The sequence below is a fragment of the Seriola lalandi genome, unplaced genomic scaffold, assembly GCF_002814215.2.
Source record: "Seriola lalandi dorsalis isolate HSWRI2012SDOR001 ecotype SW California unplaced genomic scaffold, Sedor1 jcf7180002054907, whole genome shotgun sequence".
Lineage (NCBI taxonomy): Eukaryota > Metazoa > Chordata > Actinopteri > Carangiformes > Carangidae > Seriola > Seriola lalandi.
In genome coordinates, this window is record NW_019525459.1 from 191,893 (window position 1) to 213,662 (window position 21,770).

The 21,770-nt window shown below is 41.6% G+C and overlaps 1 protein-coding gene across 1 annotated transcript; it reads right to left on the minus strand.

The window, feature by feature from the left end:
• Positions 1 to 400: 400 nt before the first annotated feature.
• canx (calnexin) lies at positions 401 to 20,259 on the minus strand. The gene is made up of 15 exons (XM_087169680.1): positions 20,143 to 20,259; positions 13,924 to 14,148; positions 13,320 to 13,393; positions 12,075 to 12,133; positions 11,853 to 11,994; positions 11,680 to 11,761; positions 11,380 to 11,572; positions 11,108 to 11,297; positions 10,465 to 10,578; positions 10,207 to 10,363; positions 9,877 to 10,092; positions 7,727 to 7,846; positions 4,731 to 4,851; positions 4,524 to 4,648; positions 401 to 4,222 (listed from the first exon to the last, which is right to left on the minus strand). The coding sequence occupies exons 2-15, from the start codon at positions 14,143 to 14,145 to the stop codon at positions 4,163 to 4,165; spliced, it is 1,875 nt and encodes a 624-aa protein (XP_087025806.1). The 5' UTR covers positions 14,146 to 14,148; positions 20,143 to 20,259; the 3' UTR covers positions 401 to 4,162.
• Positions 20,260 to 21,770: the final 1,511 nt, after the last annotated feature.

Below are 21,770 nucleotides of genomic sequence, written 5' to 3' on the forward strand. Positions count from 1 at the left end.
CATGTTCCGAATTCAGGTTCGTACCAAACATCCACCGATCATCTGTCAGGAACAATTTGTGCTGAGCATCGTGAATATTAAACTGACCTGTTCTGAAATATAAAATGTGAATGAAATCTGACAATATAAAGTTTTCACTTCTCTAATCCAGTTAAAGATCTTCATACTGAGCTGCTGCTCTGAAGCCGAATCTTCTCACGTTTGTGACTTTTTGGATGTTTCCATCTCATATGTCTCCAGATGAACACTGGTGGAAGTTTATGAGCTCCCATAAATAATACAGGTGTTTTGATTGTGAAAGTAAAACTGTAGAGACTCTGAGAGAAACATTAAAGAACAGAAGTCTGGATCAGACTCACCTGCAGAGACGCACAGATAAAAAACACACAGCAGCTTCTCATTCAGTTTCCATTCAGCCTTTTTATTCATCAAAACAAATGTTGACTGCGTGTCCACACTCACACATCAGGCTCCATCATCACAGTATTTCTATTCAAAGCTGGACCGTCCTGTGGCGTGTCAGCAGGTCCACCTCTCTACATAGTGTGTACATCAGAAACAGGCTGGGCCGACCAATTAGTTCAACACAAAGTCAACAAAATAATAAAAAGTTAATTGTTACAGAGTCATGTAAAATCTCACCAGCAGATACAGTGTTCAGTCTACAGTCTGTTAGCTACAGGCAGCTTCAGCCGGACACGACCAGAGGGAACAAACACTCAGAGAGTAAAGGAGGAGAGGGGGAGAGAGAGAGATAGAGAGAGAGACAGAGAGAAGGAGAGAGACAGAGAGAGAGAGAGAGAGAGAGAGAGAGAGAGAGAGAGAGAGAGAGAGAGAGAGAGAGAGAGAGAGAGGATGGCTGAAACATGAGTCCTACGCTGCTGCTGGAGGAGACTCATCCTAAAACCCAAAACACTGGATTTACAGCAGAGAGAGAGAGAGGGAAAAAAAAAACAGACTAAAAGCAACAGAGTTTACAGCCAAAACCAAACGACTGCAGCTCGTGTTTACCCGAAGAAGAGGAGGGAAAATAAAAGGTTAAATAAAGGTCACCTGGACATGGAAGCGGGGACCTCCGGTTTACCTCAAGGCCCCGAATCTGAATTCACCGACAAACACCTCAGACTCTACAAACTGCCTTCGACCAGTCAGTCGACCTGCCGATCACCTGACTCACATCAACAGGAAACAGACGTTTAGAGGATGGAAAACTGAAGTCTGACAACGACAGAAACAGACACATCAACAGTCACCTCATGGATACAAGACTAATGCAGGTGCGTTTCTTTTCCACACACACACACACACCTGTTTTATTTCACTCGGTCACAGTGAAGTAAAGTCGGACAGAAAAGTATCGTGTTTTTTTTTTTCATCATGAACAAACAGGAACACAGACGTCGTCTTTACACTCAAAGATCATGGAAGAATTTTTCACGTTTTTATTCAAGAACTGAAAAGTGGAAATTTCATCGTGATGGTGGAGCTGGAGGGAAGGTCAGGAGGTCGACTGATCAGTAAACCATGTTCATCAATAGTTTCCCGTCGATGGACTGATCGTTTAGTTTGAACAGCAGCGTCTTTACAACCACATCTTACTGCGTTATAAACCCTTCACTACACGTTTATATACTGACTGTAAAGCTGAAGACAAAATGTCGTTCGGACGGACAAACAGGAAATCAAACGATTCTCATCCAGAGTTTTTACGCCTGGAACCGTTTCTCAGCTCGACGTCGAGGCGACGGCGGCGACTCATCAGCATCAGATGGAAACACGTCAAAGGTTTAACCTTTCAGGTGTCAGACTCGTGTGGAGACGGCTGCAGCTCACAGGTGAGAAAATCCTGACCATCTTTACAGCGTCTTTACCTGTGTCAACTCAAGGCACACTTACTGGCTTTCTGCAGAGTTTTCAACCTTCTTTTAAGTCTGTTCAAGTGTCATCACGTGACCCAGGTCTGAAGCTTCTGAGCCTGAGGTCATGTGATTACAGCTGAGCACACTCCAGTCCTCAGATGAAGAGCATGAGATGTGGTGAAAGCTGAAAGTAAGTGGACCTTGAGTTCAGATATTTTGTCTAAAGTAGAGGTTAAGAATGAACGTCACGCTCAAGTGCCATCTCTTTTAAACATGGGGCAGAACTCCGGCCTGGATCCAGGATTCATGTCGGAGGACGTCGGTGATCGGCGGAGGTGTGGCTCAGGTGTGACGGAGGTGTGACGGAGGTGTGACGGTGTAGCAGGTGGACAGGTGTTGAGGTTAAGCGCCTGAGTTTTTCCCCTTTAGTGCCTTTTTCTTTTCATATGGGGTTGATGAAAGAGGGACCGAGTGTCTGTCCATCTGCCGACACAAGTTTTCAGCCCCAACAAACACGACAGCAGCCGATTCCTCCGACTGAAGGAGGTTCTACTGTGAACGTCATCAACCACACGTGTCGATGTGAAACTGATCCAGGACCAGGAAACTCTCACATCCTGCCAACCTGATGGACAGAGGCAGGAACTGAGCTGCTGTCACGTTTGTTTGGACTGAAATCACACAAAGAAGAAAAGATGGAGGGAGGGTGAAGCAGATAAAATCTACTGTCACCATCTTGTGTCTCTGACATGTTCAACGTTTGTTCTGACAAATAAAAAGAAGTTTCATCTGCTGCTGCGTCGCCGCGCTGACGCCACAGTCCTGAACGAGAACCGGTCCGACCAGATCCACCTCCGCTAACCAACAGCTGACACCTGCAACTGACAACAGCTGTTCCGGAACGCGTCATCACAAGTCACAACAACATACACTGACCTTCCTCTGACCTTTGACCTTCCCTGCTGCCATCAGGACAGTAACACACATCAAAAACACTGAGGAGACAAAACGTCAGCGAACGTCCGTCACAACAACAACATGAGAAGAAGAAGAAGAAAGAAAAGTTCATGTCAGCCGGAGTGTTCTCATCTCACTTCTTGAAACATCAGCACGCTAACTGAAAAGTTGTGGCTTTCTTTAAGGATGCTAGCAGGCTAATTTACAGACTCCTGGAAGACGAAGAAGTCGGCTGTTAGTGGGTTAAGATCATCGCTAGTTACTTAGATTATCTGAGGACTTGTTAGCAGCCTGTTGATGATGCTCTGCTACTTTAACCTGTAGTCAAGTAGGCTAATTAGCAACACGTCACTGTTGTCGCTAACAAGCTATTTCAGCTGGTAAATTAGACAGTGGTTGGCAAATTAGAGAGAAGTTTAGCGGGCTAACTAGCAGCCTGCTGGTGGGATCATTGGGTTGTTAGATAAATCTGATACTAGTCTCCACACTGTTGGTTAGTTATCTGTCTGTCAGGAGACTAGTTAACAAGCTGTTTACAGGTGATTGACCAGGTGTCATGGCAGCACTTCCTGGATTGTTTGGAGGTTTATCTTGACTTTTCTTTCAGTAGCTTGATTGGAGGATAATGCTAACGCATTAGCAGCCTGTTAGCAGCCCGAACAGGACCATGAGAGCCAGACGTTCTGCCTGTCTGGAGAGGAATTTACAAACTGTTTAAGGCTGTTTAAGGCCTTACTTGACTGTCTGATTCTCCAGCTGCTGGTGGGCTGTTTACTCTACTGAGAGGCCTGTTAGCAGGCCATTCAACATCTTTCTGTAGGTTGATTTACTGGCTGTTTGCAGGATGATCCCGACAGCTGAAGCCTAATGATGTGACTGCTGGTCGGCTGCTTCAGGTTGTAGGATGACTAGTAGAGTCACATTTCCCCGTCAGCAGACTCACTAACAAACTGTTTACAGGCTGTGTAACAGGCCGTTGGTCGGGCGCGGCTCTTGCTAGCGGGGTGGCGGCAGGCGGCGATCAGGACAGGAGACGTTGGTCTCGTGGGTTTGAGTCTGCTCAGGTGTTGTTAAGGAATGATGCAGGAAGTTTTAGTTAATCTCAGTTAATCTCCTTTAATCTAACTCAGTCCTGTTCATACTGGAATCATCATCATCATCATCATCATCATCATCATCAGGCGTCCATATTTTATTTAGTTTCCTGTCGGCTTCGCTGCTTCCATGGGATCCATTTAGGCTTCATCACCTCGGAGCAAGGGTAGAAGAAGAGGAGGAAGAAGGGGGGGCGGGGGGATTTTAGGGGAGTGGGGGGTGTTGAGGTCAGGGCTTTGGATTCAGAGATATCAGTCCCTTCTGACCTTCCTGTTCCTGGGAGATCTCCGCAGAATGTCGTCCTCCGACTTCTGCAGAGGAAATGACCACAGTCAACTCACTTTAATGTAACACAGTGCATCATGGGATTTTTAGCAGCTGCTTTAGTTTTCTTTAATCAAATAATATTATTTAATCCAAGGAAAATTTAAACGTAAAAATCTTTTAAAGAAAAGAGATGATCTATGTCAACACTTTTATATTTTATAAGAATATATGTCGACTTTCCTTCTATTTGTCAGAAGAAGGAGAAAGAAAAGCTTCTTATTAGAAACAAAACTGAGAAAATTCAACATGTCAGAAGCTTGACTGAAACTAAAAATGTCTCCTCACCTCATCTGCTGCTTCATCCTTCTCTTCATCCTGCTCTTCATCCTTCTCTTCGTCCTTCTCTTCATCCTTCTCTGCCTCCTCTTCCTCTGCAGGACTTTCCTCTCCCTCGCTCTTCTCTCCTGCAGCTGAAACAGAAAACGTTGGATCAGTCAGACGGACGGAGACACAAGAAGCAGCTTTCCTCTGAAACCCAAACATCACACCCACCTGGACTGCTCTTCTCCGCCTCTTCAGCCTCCTCTTCCTCCTCCCCCTCCTCCTCCTCCTTCACGTCGGGCTGAGGTGCGTCCGTCTTCTTGTACTCTGCCGGCGTCGCTGGACTCTTCTTCTGCAGGACAAACAGGAAACGGGTCAGTTTGACTTTAAGGTCAAACACAGAAAACCTTCAGCTCACGAACAAGAGGTTTTCCAAACTCTAACACCACAACAAAAACATCTGGAAAAGAGTGACTAATAATTATAAACTATCTAAATATATTTAATAACATCTTTAATTATTATTTCTGTGAATAAACTTGCTCTCAGACTCTTGAAGCTGCAGACTGATGATAAATACTTCAGCCTCCCTCTCTGTATCCACCTGCTCTGTTCGTCGCACGAATCACTTCCTGTTAAACAGCCTATGTTTGATTGATCTTCAGTGGGAAAGTCAGAGGCCACGCCCCCTCAGAAGAAGGAGGTTGGACATACGAGTCGGGTCGAGTAGATCTGAGGTTTATAGATTCTGGATCCAGCTGATTCTGCTCATCGACTGAATCTGATCAAATCCAGGTGACACTTCACCTCTGAAAACCTCTGTCTTCGACTCAAAATTAAGATGTACATTACATTATAGATATAATATGACCGGTCAGCTCTCCAGCCAATCAGAAAGCTTGTTAAATCCAATGACCAATGAGATTGTTTTACCTGGTTTTACCACTGAAGGTCCAGAGTGTCAGAGAGAGGCTAACAGGAGAAGCTAAATGGCTAAGCTAATCGATTAGCTAACAGCATTTTCAATTAGAATTACTAAATATATTTATAAATAGTTTATTTAATGATGTTTTATGCTGTTTTTTTAAATCCATTTTTAAATTTGACACATTTATTGATGATTAATCGTTTATCTATAAATTCTTTTTACAATTCCTGTTTTTAATTTCTATAGAAACCTGAAATTAAGGAAATGCTTCATTAAAAATGCAAATAATTGTAGGAAGTTGAAGTTGGCGCAAGTTGTAGGTAAACATGGTCGCACGCTCTCCTTCCTGAGTTATAGCACTGAATAATTTGACCTCTGACCTTTTGGATATAAACTGTCATCACTTGATTTTATCCTTAGAGACATTTGAGTTAAATTGTGTCCGAATTAGTAAATGAAGTCGTGAGTTATGGTTGAAAACGTGTGTCATGAGGTCACACCGACCTTGAACTTTGACCTTTAGCCACCAAAGTCTAATCAGTTCACCCTTGAGTCCTGGTGAATGTTTGTGCCAAAAGTTCCCTGAAGGCGTTACTGAGATATCACGTTCACGAGACGGACAGACGCTCTGAAAACAAAATGGCCGCTGCTCTGACTGTCGCCGGCGCGGAGGAATAAAAAAAGGAGTCATTGATTAATCGACTCTTTCAGGACTCCATGAGCAGAATTTGATCAACGACGATTCACATAAACTCAAAGTTCAAACTTTTCCTCCAACGTGTGTTTGACCTTTGACCTTCATGAACACAGGGTCTTCAGCTCTACACTACAGAACCACAGAGACACAGGACAGGCACAGAGAGAGCGACAGACAGGACACTGAGGACACAGCTACTCTAACGGGCAGCGGCAGTCACCGGGCCTGAGGAGGCGGCGGCGGCGGAGGAGGCGTGGCGTCCAGCTTCCTTAAACTCTTCCTGTAAGCTGGTGAGACTCAAATGACCCTGAGCTGATCCTGACGACCTCTGTGGACAGTCACACACATCAGACTGAGACGTCAGCACTGACAACAGGCTGCATGATGGGTAATGATGGGATCCAGTCCGTCCCTTTAACTAAGAGCCACGCTTCTCTATTATGTTGTAACACGTTGTCTGTGTTTGAATCACTGATATATGTTATATATATGTTATTACACCTGGACTGCACTGATGTCATATTTATATTTGTCTTTATATTATTGTGAAGACGTAAAACACAGAATTAAATTTAACACCAACCCAAGATTTCAGTGAGAACCAGAACAGAGATTATTTTCCAACAGCAGGAATTTATTCACATTTCTATCTTTTGTGTCGCTGTAGAAGAAGAACATGAAACCTTCCCCAAACAGAATGCAGTTGTTTTAACAGATGTTTTACAATCTTGGCATCTTATATTTTAAATTCTATTTTAGAGTTTTATTTTTATTACAATTTTGCAATGTTATTGTTAATTATTTGTAAATTAATGTTCATGTTCTTATGTTTTTCATGTTCATTCAGGAGATTTCTATCTCAGCGCGATTTACCTGAATAAATAAATAAATAAATAAATAAATAAATAAAGGTTAAATAAAAAAAAAATAATAATAATATTAATTAATCACTAGATACGACCTGGATGAGCAGCAGGAAATGAATGGATGGATAAACAGATGGAAAGAGTAACCAATTAAATATTGACTTATTTAAGATCCACATTAGTCCAGAGATCTGGAGGAACACAACCGGAGTTTATCCAGTTTTTGTTAAAAAGATATATAAATATAAATTTGATGTGTGATCCATAAAAGGCAGCTCATGTGTCCAATGTCTGATATTTATGAATTATCTAATTATATAGAAAAATAGACTCAATGTAATTTACTAGAAATGCTAAACCTTAAGTTTAATATTCACGTGTTTGGGAACATTTAAGATCTTTGTGAATGAAAACTGAGATCAACGTCTCTGGTTTTGTTTTTTTTAAACTGAAATCCGACTTTGGAAAACCTGCAGGAACCCTGTGAAGTGTGTGTGAAGTGTGTGTGAAGTGTGTGTGAAGTGTGTGTAAAGTGTGTGTTCACAGGTAAACACTTTCAGGAACAACATGTAGAGAAATCAGTGAAACGTTGGATCGACTCATGTTTATATCCGTGTGTATAACGATGTTTCAGTGGAATTAAGACACTTTCTGACTAAAGTCACTGCAGTGTGTGTGTGTGTGTGTGTGTGTGTGTGTGTGTGTGTGTGTGTGTGTGTGTGTGTGTGTGTGTTACCTTGCCGGTGCAGCAGAACACGATGATGAGGACGAGCGGTAACGCCACGGTGAGGACGTAGACGACCCAGAGCCAGGGACGCTCCTCTGCAGCGTTCAGCATCTGAGTTGCCAGACCAGGCTGCAACAACAAACAAACAAACAAACAAACAAACATGAGAGGAAACATTAGTAAACAACAACAACATGAGACAAACAACGCAACACTTCAGTTAAAGAGCGTCACTGACTGTCTCCAGTCTGTGGACCGGTCAGTTATTTTTCACATGTTGTGAGCAGCAGGAGCTAAAGCTCAGGCTGCAGCAGCTGGAGCTGGTGTTATGAGCCTGGCACAGAGGGATAAAATGTCCCTGTGAGCTGTGTGATTCAAATGTTAGTTAATAATGATTTTTAAAATAAGAGGAAGTGGAGTAAAGTGAGGTCACTGACAGAGAGCTGACAGCCAATAGCAGAGCTGCTAATGAATCCATCACAGACCTGTGTAAATGAACAAGTAAGTTTTTAGTTCCTGTCTTTGTTTAATGCTGAAAATCTTTTACTGATGAACATTAAAGTGGGAAAAGTTAAAATTCTCCTCAACACAAACTAAAACTTCTACAATCACATCAAGGAAATCCAGGTTTATTTTCCTCTGATTGTTTCACTGTCAACTTTCAGGATGAGCTTTGGGCGGCTCGGTCGGAGAGTTCACCAGCATCATCTGTTGGTTTGGTCGCCCCCCCCCCCCCCCCCCGGTCAACGGAGCGCAGCCGGTTAGATTCAGATAAAGTTTGAACTTTCACTTTAGAAGCTGCTGCTTCTTGGATATTTGTATGAGAAGAGATTGTGAACGTGTCACAGTCTAAACTTGGATAAAACAGGCACAGTGTTCCTTTAAGGAAACCAACTATGACTAGAGTTTAAAGTCATAATAACAGCTTTAGTAATCTGAGTGTCCCTGAACGCAGCATCTGTCTGTTAAAACGAGTGAACCTTCCTGCTCTGAGTCAAACTGTCCCTGGTGGTTTCTCTTATTAACATCACAACATCTATTTCTGTCCCGCTCAGAGACTCCGCCTCCTCCAGAGGATTACATCATCACCGAGGGTCAAAACAAACACGTCACGTTTCATGACAGAGAGAAACTCAGGACGTTACATTTAACCAGAGCGAGCAAAACGGTTATTGTTCTTTTAAACTGACCTCAACAAATTCATTCATTCATGAATAAAGTTTAAATGAACTTCCGACGTTTCATCAGAGTCCAGAACCAGATCCAGAAATCTGATCCAGAGATCCGACACATTTACACTTTTTAGGATTTTCAAGTTATTTTTTTTTTAGCATTTTGATGCTTTTATTTGATTGACATCTTTCAGGATCGATTTTAAAACACTTTTTTATCACTTTAAGTCTCAGTCCGGTTTATCACCTTCTTATACTTTAGACCTGATCCTCGAGCTAAACTCCGTCATCCGTCCCGAAGCCTCGAGGAGATCAGGCTCCAGTTCAAAACACACCTGTATAAAGCAGCTTCTAATTCTTGACTTCAATGTTTTTATCTTTGATTTCTATTTCTGGTTTCATTTTCTTCAAACACCAGCTGGTTGGACTTATGTGAACTATATTTTGTACTAAAAAATCTTTTTGATTTCAGTTGAATGCTGTTTTTCTTCTTTTTATTATGATGTGATTTTTGTTGGTCTTGTACCAAACAAACAATGTTCCTTTAACATCTGCAGAATATGACCTGTAGGTCAGAGCGTCGCTGTAGCTCCACAACACTGATGGTGCTAACGATGCTAATGCTAACAATACAGAACAATGCGACACATTTTACCTTCATCAAAAGAAACTGCAGCTGCTGTGATTGATTGAACTTGGATATATCGAGATTCTGATAATTGTGCAGCTCTATTTCGTACCAAAGAAGTACAAGTGTGATCTGGAGGTGGTTGGATATTTAATTTTCTTGTTGGTAAAACAACATCTGGTCAGCTCGCTCTCATTGGCTCCTGCAGGTTTCTGCTGGATATTCCTTCACACCTCAGGATTTCAACAGTCTGTAACATAATGCCTGTCGCCTCCTCACACTACAGGATCATATGGGCAGATAATCAGCTGATGACCCTCGACTTTGGGACCAGCATGACTCCATCAGTCTGGACTCACCTCAGCGGCGCCCTCTGCTGCCTTCTTCAGCCCCCAGCCGTCGGTGGCCCAGCGCTCGGCCGTGCTGCGGTCGTTGGTGATGAAGAAGTTGTCGAAGAAGATGTCGGAGGTCATGGACCAGAGCTCCAGTCCCACGGCGCTGAACGGAGTCATTCTGAACGGGTGCAGGTCCTCGAAGAACGCCGGGTTGGAGATCTTCCTTGGCTTCCAGACGCCCTGAGAACACGAAGAGTCCGAGTCAGGATCTCAGGAGAACCACCGCCACTCAAAACAAGCCACGACAGAACAGGTAGTCACGGTCACCTGACTAAACACGGGGCGGGAACTCACCTGGTAGTTGGGGTTGTCGATCATCGGGGGCTTCCACTTGCCCTTGTAGCTGGGGTTGTCGATCATCGGTCGTTTCCAGGGGCCGCAGCCGGGGGCCGTCTCACAGGCGGGGTTCGGGATCTGAGGAGCCTCCCATTCGCCGTCCATGTCCTCGTCCCTAAAAAGGACAGGAGACGCAGAGGGACAGTTACCAGGACGACCCGGGAGAACAGAGTCTGCAGTTTGATTGACGAGCTGAGCCTGAATCTGAGACCGTACCAGTCTTCAGGTTTGACGGCGTCAGGGTCTCCGATGTACTCGGGCTCGTCGTCCAACCAGCCGTCTGGTTTCACCGCGTCTTCATCTGGAATCTGAGCAGGAGCGTCCTCGTCCCTGAACATCAACATACAGAAATAAACATCTATAAACACAGAGAACAAACCAGGAAATAAACTACTCTGATCTCATGAGTTGTTCATCGTGATCGAGACGTTTGAAAATAAGATTAAAGTTCAGGTTCCAGATTCTCAAAGTGAAGATGTGTTTTAAATCTAATATCGATCATCAGTAGATCATGTTCAATAAACAATATACATTCTGACCTTTAACTGCTATGAACTAATTCTTACAGCTGTTTTCTCTCTGTGATGTCACACAGTCACAAACTGTTTGATCTGAGGCGTTAAACTCTTTCATTAGGAAACATTTTCAAATATGAAACAATAATTTTATATTTTCATCTCAAAGATTTTCTTTAAGTCACAATTATTTTATTTGTTTACAGGGAAATTTAACAGTAATACTACTTTTATCAATACTGATTATCGACCCGGTTCTTTAACAGAACTCTCATCATCACACTGATACTCTTATCGACCCGGTTCTTAAAGTTCTCTCAGCTCTTGGTTCTGTCGGCACTGACCAGTCCTCGGGCTTGGCGGCGTCCGGGTCCTGGATCTTGGGCCTCTCGTCCCAGTCGTCGGGTTTCTGGTCGTCGGGGTCCTCGATCTCAGCGGGGGGGTTCACAGCGGGGGTCATGTCTGTCAGCAGGCTGCCGCTGTTCACCACCGTCTGGTCCACCAGCACCTCGAAGGTGTTGTCAGGGTTCACCACTGGGGGGCGACACAGAGCGGTTACACACCTGGACTGTTGTTAGTGTGCGTCACCCTGCGTGTACAGGTGTGTGCGTCTTACCCAGTGTGTACAGGTGTGTCTTCTTGTCGGTGTAGTACGTCCTGAGGTCGGCGTCTGGTTTCTTGGCGTGTTTTTCTTCGTATTCTCCAGTTTTGGGGTTTTTGTGTCTGAAGATGAAGTGAAGTTTATAATCTTCTCCACATTTATCAGGTCCGAACATGATGGTGTACGGAGTCTTATCCACAAACTGGTCCTGGAGACACACACACACACACACACGGATCAGCTGTGGAAGAGGTGCAGGTGGGAAACAGACAGGTGTATTCAAGGTGTGTGTGAGATGAGCAGAGTCACACTGACCAGGTCGAGGTCAGGAGTCTGAGTCAGCAGTTTGACGTAGGCGCCGCCGCAGTCGATACCTGACTGGAAGTTCACCTCATACCTGAACACACACACACACACACACAAAAAATCAGAAACAGTTCAGGAACACCTGGACAGGTGTCAGAGGACAGGTGAGCGTCTGGTCTTACTGGATGACGAGGGGTTTGGTGTCAAAGATGAACGGTCGCAGCATCTGGGCGGAGATGGCGTGATGTTTGGCTCTGGACTTCAGGACAAGACCTTTATCACCGGGCAGCTTACTGTCCTTCATCTCCTCCACGGCCCATTTACCTGTCAACAACGACATCATCATTTACCTGTTGGATGCATGTGACACCTCTCTTCATGTCAGTATCTTCATCTGTACCTACCATCGTACTTGGCGATCTCTTCATCGGCGTCTTCCTTCTTGGCGTTGGACTGAACCCACCTGAAACCAGCAGACAGGTAAGTTACCAACACACCTGTTGTGTTGGTCATAGATGAGCCTGATGTTAGTCAGACTGTTTCACAAAAATAAATAATAATAATAACAATAGTAATGATGATAAGATCAATGTTGCCATGGTAACAATCAATGACACCTGCACTGAGCAGCAGCACCCAACAACAAAAACAGGGAAACATGGCTCCTAATTTGAGCAACAAGAAGAGAAAGTTTTTAGAGGCGGCAGCCATTTTGTTTTTTTCTTATTATTGTTTCACTCTACAAAGTAAAACTTCCTGTAACTGTTGGATTCTCACTAAACATGTTCTGATGAGGGTAAACGGAGCTGAGTGGATGGATGTGGTTCCTCAGGTGCCCTTTTTTTTTTTATTATGAAAAAAGTCTTAATTTACCCAGAATTCTTTGCACCAGTCTGGTTTAAGACTAAAACTAAAGTGGTTTTGTGCAGCAGATGAATTCAGACTCAGTCGATCTGAAGTCTGTTTTATTTAAAAGTCAAAGTCTGACTTTGTTTTAATAAATCACATCAACGTCGCACTGAAAGAATCAACAGTTCTTCTCTCCACCGTCACTGCAGCTCGATGAAACCTCAAAGTTTCCTCCACAAAATGGAAAGAAGAAGATTTCAATCGTGTCCGGCGTTCAACAATCAGTCGATCAATCGATTGACAGAATTAATCTGAAACTATTCTAATAATAGATTCTTTTTTTCTTTTTTTTTTAAAATGTTAAATATGTGATGGTTTCTGTAACAGACCGATTTATTTTTTATTAAGTTTATGATAATTTAAGTTCATAAGGTAATTAAAAAGGATTACAAATTGAATGAATAGGATATTAAAAGACATTGAGAAAGGTTTGTTTAAAATAATAAAATGATAGTAAAGGTTTTGTTTTATTTTGAAGAGTCACATGACCAGAGTCATGAGGCATTGCGGGTCAGAGAGGAACATACGGCTCCAAAATGATGCACATGGTTCAAGAGGCGCACACGGTTTTATATTTGATTTATATTTGTGTATGATGTCGTTCACATGTTTAATACGGACGACGAGTTTCAACTTTGATGTTTTTATTTTTGTAGTTTTCACAGCGTCTTCTAATAAATGTTGAAAAGACATTTACAGACTTAATCTGCAGATTAAATTAAATCATCACTTGTGCTCACCCGTCAAGTGTCCCCCGGTCAAAAGACTCAGCAAAGAAATGTTCCCCCATCGGCTCTGGAGCCTTGTAGGTCACCTGCGCACAAAGAGGCAGAAGAAGAAGAAGTTACAGAACATGAATTTAAACTTATTTTCTTTCCAGTCTCAGAAAATATTGCAGGTGTGTTATCTTGTGCAACTTTCACTTTAGTAAATGTTTAATCGCTTTAATTAAAAATCACAAACACAAACATCTGCATAAATAATTCTGTCTCTACAACAAAGTCAACATTTACAGAAAACATTTGTTTATTTAACGTTCAGGATTAATTATATAAAATACGCTGTTTTTTGTGGTTCCTGGTGTGAAAGCAGGTCAGTGGATCAGCAGGTCAAACACACTCCTTATTGAGCTGGTTAATCAGTAACAGGTACAACAGTCAAATCCTCCTCGCGGGGGATGGGGTGTGTGTGTGTGTGTGTGTGTGTGTGTGTGTGTGTGTGTGTGTGTGTGTGTGTGATCTGAGTAAAAGTCAGTCAAATCTGCATGAACTAATTTTCTGCTTCTTAAAACTCATCACATGTGTAAATAACTTAAATAACCGTCGTCCAATCAGCTCGTCTTACCTTGGGTGTGGGAGGAGTTTTAGGAGCAGGTGGAGCCTCATCCTGCAGGTCGCCCTCCAGCTCCTCCTCGGCTCCGGCCAAACCCAGATCCAGCTCGTCTTCCACGTCCACGTCGTCGTCTAGACCGTCATCCACAAGATCCTGGGCCCGAGAGACGGGGGCCAAACCGAGGCAGAGGAGGCCCACCGCCAGAAGAACGAACAACCCAAGCCTCTGATCCATAGTCTGAGGAGGAGGAGGAGGAGGAGTGAGAACACACCTGGTCCAAAAGTCTGACCAGGTAAACTAATGTCACAGCAGCCAACAGGAAGTACGTGTGTCAAAATGTTTGGATCTGTTGGACCAGAATCCTGATCCAGAACTCCGCTGTGTTTAACGAGCTGCTATCAGCTGATTGTTTCCACTTACAGTGAAAATGTATTTTTTTTTTTGTGTCACTGGTTGTGTGTGGTTATCGACACACACACACACACTCTGCAGGTTGTTAACCTGTGTCTCCCTGCCATCCATCCACCTCCATGACGACCAACCAGCACTCACCATGCAAACGTACCTTAATGAGATTACACCCCGAGGGATTACTGCAGCACCCCTCCACACACACACACACACAATTTACTCTGTACATAAACACTGGAGTCTGCAGGTTACTCATTACACCAACACACACATGTTCAGACCGTGTGTTTACAGGTAAATTAAGAGAAGAGGTGCACCCTGGGAGTTTAACGGTCGGTAACAATAAGATAATTATCTGTTGATGCAGTAACATGACGTTTGTGACGAGGACAATAAATGATTAATCAAGAAAACAACAGATGAATCGATAATAATCGTTAGTTGCAGCCCTGCTTCACATTATTATTGTAATTAACTGAAAGATCTTTATTTGGAACAATAATTAAAACTTTAATGGATCAGCCATCAATATATTGAATATCCCTAAAGTACAGATCCGTCAGGTCTAAGATAGTCTAAGTTTCTGAAGCAGGAGCTGAATCTGACCGATACGTTGATTTGAGTGTTAGATTATCATATATATCATATATTATTATATTATGATATTTTTCACTTAAAACGATTTTGAGAATATAATAATTAAGTAATTAAAACTTCTTATCTTTATTAAACTAATCTTAAATACAGGATGTGATGAGCTCACATCTGTGATTCCTACAAATGATGCAGCTCTTTTAAAACCATCATATTACACACATATATATATGTTTTTATTATTTATTTATCATACGTACATCACATCTGCACTGAATATACAAAATATGCCGATAATGCACTTTCAAAATCAGCAGCACCACAGACTTCTGTAGGTAATTACTCTCTACTCTGATTGGTTCAAAGAAAATATTTTGTCTAAATCAAAAGAGCTACAAACTACAAACATATGGAACTGTAAAAAAAATAAAAAATATCTGTAAATCTGTTAAAAAATCAAATCAAATAAATAAACCCTGATCCTGAGTCTGAGCATTTTAACCTGCTACACGTCTGACGCAGCAGACCGCCACGCTAATCAGATTAACCTGCAGCGGGATTAGCATGCCTGGCTAACAGCCTGGGAGCGTAGTGACGAGTGTGACCACCAGCAGCAGTAGCTTTTAGCTTAGCATCAAAGCCGTCTGGTCGGTGCACACGTGGCGTTTGAAGGAATTAGCGGCAGAAACAGAGGAAACCTCGAGGTGGTGGAGTAATCTATATTTCTATAATAAAATTTTCTGAAATGTCGACCAGGAATATGACGCAAACAGAAAACTGTACGGATTCAAACACACCTGAAGGAATAATCAGAAAATGAACGACTATACTGATAATCAATGTTTTAAATCAGAACTGTTCTTGTTCACACTCTCTTGAATTGTGTTTTATGTGCAAATAAAATAAATGAGTTTTATGTTGGATCCATGACATGAAGAACTGAGGCGTTTGAGAGCAGCACCACCCAGTGTTAGAGAGGTGTCCCTAATAAACTGATCACAGAGTGCAGAGCGTCAGTTTTAAAAACAGCTGATCACTGTAGTTTTTACAAAACAAACAGGAAAAAGTTGTTGGGGACTATTTTCTGCGGCAGATTAATCCACATTTGGTGCTGTAGTGAGTGTGTGAAGCAGCAGGACAGTGTATGTGTGTGTGACAGTCTAAATAAACTAGTGTGTGTCTCCATGGTGATGGAGGAACATGTCACCCAGAGTAGGCGTATTGATCATTGATTAGCTCTGTGACAGAGCCACACCACGGTTTCCCTGCAGCCTGGAGGAGTAATAAGCTTCTAGACTGACACTGATTGGCTGATAAGACAACAGACTGTCTTAATCTGTGGAGTGAAAGCAGCTGAAGTCACTGTTCTCCACCCAGACTGACAGCAGCACCATGGGGGGGGGGGGTAATCTGATATTAGAGTCCAGGCTGCGGGACATCTGCTCCCTCTGATTCACTGTCCGATAACGACGCTGGTCTCTCACTGCGACCTTCTGAAAACTGACTGAGATATAATATCAAATATGGAAACACTAACAGAAGCTGAAACGGACGTTTACTCTCATTATACATTCATATGTTTTTATTAATTATTTGAAAAAAGAAAAGCAGCAAATACTAATTAACAAAAATGTCATTTTTAAAAAAAAATTAAACTAATGAAATGATCCAGTATTAACAGTTTTCTCTCAATCATCTAATTGATCGGCTAATTGTTTAAACTGTTAATACGTCACAATTAGCACCAATGTTTAATCTCGTTGTTATTCTTTGATTAGAGAAAAGACTTTGATATTGAGATAATTTTGGTTGGTATGGTTTAATACATAGGTATGGTGAAATAATTATATGATGACATCACTACAGAAAGGTTCTTATATTGAGATATTTACATGTTTGAGAGTCTTCAAAGCGAGTGAACATCTGCTCGTCACGTTAAACAGCAGAATCAGCCTTTATCAGCCTGCATCAGTTAACCCATCACCACGGCGACAGGACGGGCAGGTTACTGTTTAAACAGCTAAACTGTGAGGACACGTCTTCCTGTGTGAAGTTACAAATATAAACACTGAATAACTGACTGTGTTTTCCAACTGCAAATGTGTCACTGACTTTGAAACGACCCCAGGAGTGAAAAAACAAACAAACTCTGCGTCATGATGTTGCAGCCTTAAACAATAAATAATTAAGATTAAATCTACAATGTGTAACAAAGTATTTAAATTCTTCTTTTGTCTCTTCCTGTAAAGTGTCAAAGCGATGTACAGAACTCAATCAGGATCCAAAAATAATAACAATCATAATAATAAACAGGTTTTATATTCAGTTGAGACTAAATATTTGTCACAATGAACAAACACGAGGGGAAAAAACAAAAACTACATCTTCAGTAAATTAAAAAACTGTTGTCGTGTATTTGAATTAATAGCTAAATGTTATTTATACATGAAACACTCAACTGATTTACATATTCTTTGATCATTATTTATCAAAATCAATAAATGGTGTCTGCATTTGTTATCCAGTTACATCTATTTATGGATTTATCAGTGACCAGTGACTAAACTACAGATTTTACTGTAACTAGCAGTGACAGTGACGTTAGCTGGAAGTTATCGATATGAGAACTTTAATTATGATAAATGTGAATGATGTTTTTAGTGTTAAAATAAAAGGTGAAAATCTGCCGTGTGCTACCATCTAGTGTTTTACATGTTCACTCTGCTGCTCATTATAAACTCAGTCGTTAACAGGAGTGTAAGAGCAGAGCCGGTTCCTCCGGGTGTCGGTCCCACACCTGCTGAGAAAAACCAGCAGGTTGAACCGGTCTGGCTGCTTCACCTGAGAGACTGAATCCAGATTCAGGTAATAGACTAAAGACCGCCCCTTTAATAACTGATAAACCCGGTTCTGACTTTAAGAGCTTTGGTAAGAAATGAATGTTGCTGTGAGATTAAACAGAAATGAAACTTTACTGTCACCAATTATTTATCAAGTACATTAACTTTGCTATATCACATTTCTGTCAGCGCTTCCCAGCTACAGCAGGAATTCATAGTAATAATCAATTAACGTGACGTGACCTGGACACATGTATGGATTGCTGAACAGGCCTATGGGCCCCGAGGGGTCAGGGGGTCCCCGGGGCCAGAGCCTCTGTGTGAAGAGACCAGTAATATTTCTAGTTTGAAAGTCACAGAGCTCAGTTAAAAGACTACAGAGACACAAGACCACCACAAAGAGACAGGAAACAACCACAAAGAGACAGGAAACAACCACAAAGAGACAGGATACAACCACAAAGAGACAGGATACAACCACAAAGAGACACAAAACCACAAAGAGACACAAAACCACAAAGAGACACAAAATAACAGGAAAGAGCCTCAAAATCTTCACAAAGAGACCGAAAATGACCATAAAGTCGAAAGCAAAACGACAGGCAAGATAAAAATCAATCAATCTATTATAAATTTATGACTCTTTAATAACTTCTCAGGTCCTTTATTGAGGAAACTGAATTAAATACAGCAGATACACTGTACAGCTGCTGACTGACCAACCACCTCTGGATTTCTGCCCACATCTGATTTTTCTCAGACGTTTCATTCGGCCTGGTCACACGCATCACATCACGCTGACTGAATGATGAAGTGAGGCGAAATGCATCACTCTGGGGTCTGGGAACTTGTAATCGACACTTGGCATTATATCAATAATTAATTAAAATAATCCCACACTGGTCAATGAGTAAATTAATCATTAATTGCTGCCACATCAACAGTTAAATTCCTTGTTCCATTAAGATGCTTTCATTCCATCAGCTCAAACATTTAATCAATCAAGAACAGTTTCTTATATTTATTATGTAAAAAAAAAAAAGCCTCAGAATTAAAAGCTGCATTATTCCAGCCAAAGGAAATATTCTACATGTTTTGTGCATCTGAAATAATCGATTATCCGAAGGCACTAAATCACCAGCTGTTTGGGAAATTGATTAATCATCTTAGTCTGTGCAGTTTCTCCACTGATAAGATCTGCTGCTTTTCTCTGGTTTACATCATTGTAAACTGAATATCTCTTGGTTTTTGGCTGTTGGTCAGAGAAGATAAGACATTTGAAGACGTCACTTTGGACGTCAATATTTTACCATTGTCCTTTTTTAAGCAAAAATGCCAAACATGCTGGTTCCAGACTCGAAAATGTGATAACTTATAGTTTTTCCTGTGTCATATATGATAATAAAATCATAATCTTTGACTTTTGGACTATTAATGAAACAAAAATAAGACATCAAAATACCTCATCCTGAATTATAACGTCGACTTTTCATGACATTTTATAGACCAATAATGAGATTAAGTTGCAGCCCTATTTTAATATAAAGCTCACAAACATTTTCTCCACCTGTAGTGGAATATAATCACAGTGTGGTGTTCCTACTTTCACCTAAGTGATGTGAATGTTTCTTCCTTCACTGGTTGCAGACCCGCAGCTTTTAACCCATATCTGTGTAAGATGATGGGCAGATATATTTGAATATTTCAAGTTATTCACTACAATTTTAAATAAACATTTAAGTAGCTTAATATTTGGTTGTACAAATGCAGGACTAATGACGTTGGCATGCTAACTGACCCCTGACACACACTCATTCATTATATTTTAACAGTTAGTCCTTTACAAAGCTCCGTTTTAACATGTCAACTGCAAATCATATTCTTCATCAGTTCATTAAGCTCTTTAAAGTGTCCCGATACGAAAACAACCCCCCTTCCTTACACACACGGCTGATTCAGCTATCTTAGCTTAGCTTAGCTTAGCTTAGCTGCGATGCTATGACGAAACACTGCCAGTGGAGGGGCTGGGACGAGTTAACTTCAGCTTTCTCACAGAAAACACAACCGGAGTTTCTGTCAGACACAGTAAGTCATGTGAACAAGTACAGTTTCATTTTTAACGTGTGAGTAAATGAAGTGTTATAACAGGCCACAGCGGGCTAACTGGCTAGCTGAATTCACCTGTGGTTAATTAGCTTCAGTTAGCCACTCAGCGCAGTGCTAACAGCATGCAGGAGGCACGTAGCTTTATTTTTAACGGCTAAAACGGACATTATCTAAATAATTAAAGTACGGACAGTATAAATAAGCCAGCATTCCCCAGAAACGGGCGCTCTCCGCCCGTGTTCCCCGGTAAAAAGTGACATTTATCGGTCTCTTTACTCACCTCCGGTTCTCCGATCTGACCGCCTGGGAACTGCTGAGGAGGATCACGTGGGATAATGGGAGGCTGAACCCGCCGATCCCCGACGCTGATTGGTCGCCAAGAGCGAATGTTTGACGTTTCCTGTCAACTGTCAGGAGCTGATTGGCGGAGGGGAAATCTCAGTCGAACCGGAGAGTGCCCGCCCCCTGGAGCTGAACCTCGTGGACAGCGATGATTGGTCGAGGTGTCAGGAGGTACTGTACGCTGATTGGCTGTAGTAAGGCTGGTGAAAACGGATTGTAACTGATTTTATTTTAATAACAGCAGGTGAAATGAAACGTGTTGTCATAATGTGCTGTTTATATGAAGAATTATAAAGAAGAAAATAATTGGAACATATATTATTTTATATATTTGTTTTGTGAATTTCACATGAGGATACCTTTATTTGTTTATTCAAATTAACTGTTTATTCAACTAGTGTAATTAACTAGAGCTTTAATTAATGTATTTTCATTTTGTTCACCTGATAGCTACTTTTACTTGTTACTGGTGAGTCAGTTTAATACAGTTTAGTGTTTTGCTCCATTTATATGATGGATTTATGTAAATATAAAAATTGTTCACATAATTTAATTTAAAACATAAACATATGGATCCTGAATGACCATCTACACATACACTGCCATGCTGCCCTGCCTCTAAAGCACCAAATGTGAATTAATCCACCGCTGAAAATAGTCCCTGACGAATGTAAAAACTGTTAACTCTGTGATCGAGGATCATGTGATCTTCATCCACGTGAGCGTCACCTCAACAAGCTGCTGTTATTCCATGATTCACTGTGATGAACCTGAACGCTGCTTTTAACCTCGTCAACACTAAATTCACTCCTGAACATTTCAATTAAGTCACTTTAAACTTACTATTCAGACACAGTCACAGACATTTACCTGCTGTAACATGCTGTGACATGCTAATTGTTACAGTAATTTACTGTATATGTAGGGGAGACCGGGGATGGTTGTAACAAAGGGATAGTTGTAACAGCATCACTTTCACCAATAAGGGATAACATAAGAGTCATGTGATCAATTTCATGTATATCCACTTCCTCCCTGATCTTGCATGTGAATTTGGATGGCTGTGAGAGGAAGTGTGCAGATTTTACAGTCAAAACATCAATTTTCAGGTAAGAAAGTAATTTTTGGGACCAAGTCTATATTTTGATTAGTACTGATACTGTTGAAGTTTGAGTTCGGTAACTTGTATCAGGTCAGAGAGTAGGTTCTTACGTAAAATGTGAGTCATTTCATCCATGCTAAATTCAAACCACCATGCTGATACAGCTAGGTAAACATTGGCTGACAGGGGTGGGGATAGTTGTAACACCATATAAGAAAATGTTACAACCATCCCCATAATCACAATTCACATATTTTCTCTATCCTACTCCTTTTTTTCAGTATGCCAAGACAGTGGGTGAGCCTGCACATGTACTTAAAGTTGCATCAGATGAAGTGAGGCAGGGAAAAGCAGTGAGGTCAGTCACCAAAGACTACTCCATCTGCCATGTGAACAAGGTTCAAGAAAGCTGCCCAGTGTGGGCTATCACAGCAGTCAAAAAGTCTTCAATGCACAGTAGTCCC

Coding starts and splice junctions, on each gene's coding strand:
- canx (XM_087169680.1), bottom strand. CDS start 14,145: ATGGATCAGAGGCTTGGGTTGTTCGTTCTTCTGGCGGTGGGCCTCCTC. Junction 11,573..11,679: donor AGACTCCTGACCTCGACCTG/GTCAGTGTGACT, acceptor GTGTGTCTCCAG/GACCAGTTTGTGGATAAGAC. Junction 4,223..4,523: donor AGGATGAAGCAGCAGATGAG/GTGAGGAGACAT, acceptor TTTCCTCTGCAG/AAGTCGGAGGACGACATTCT.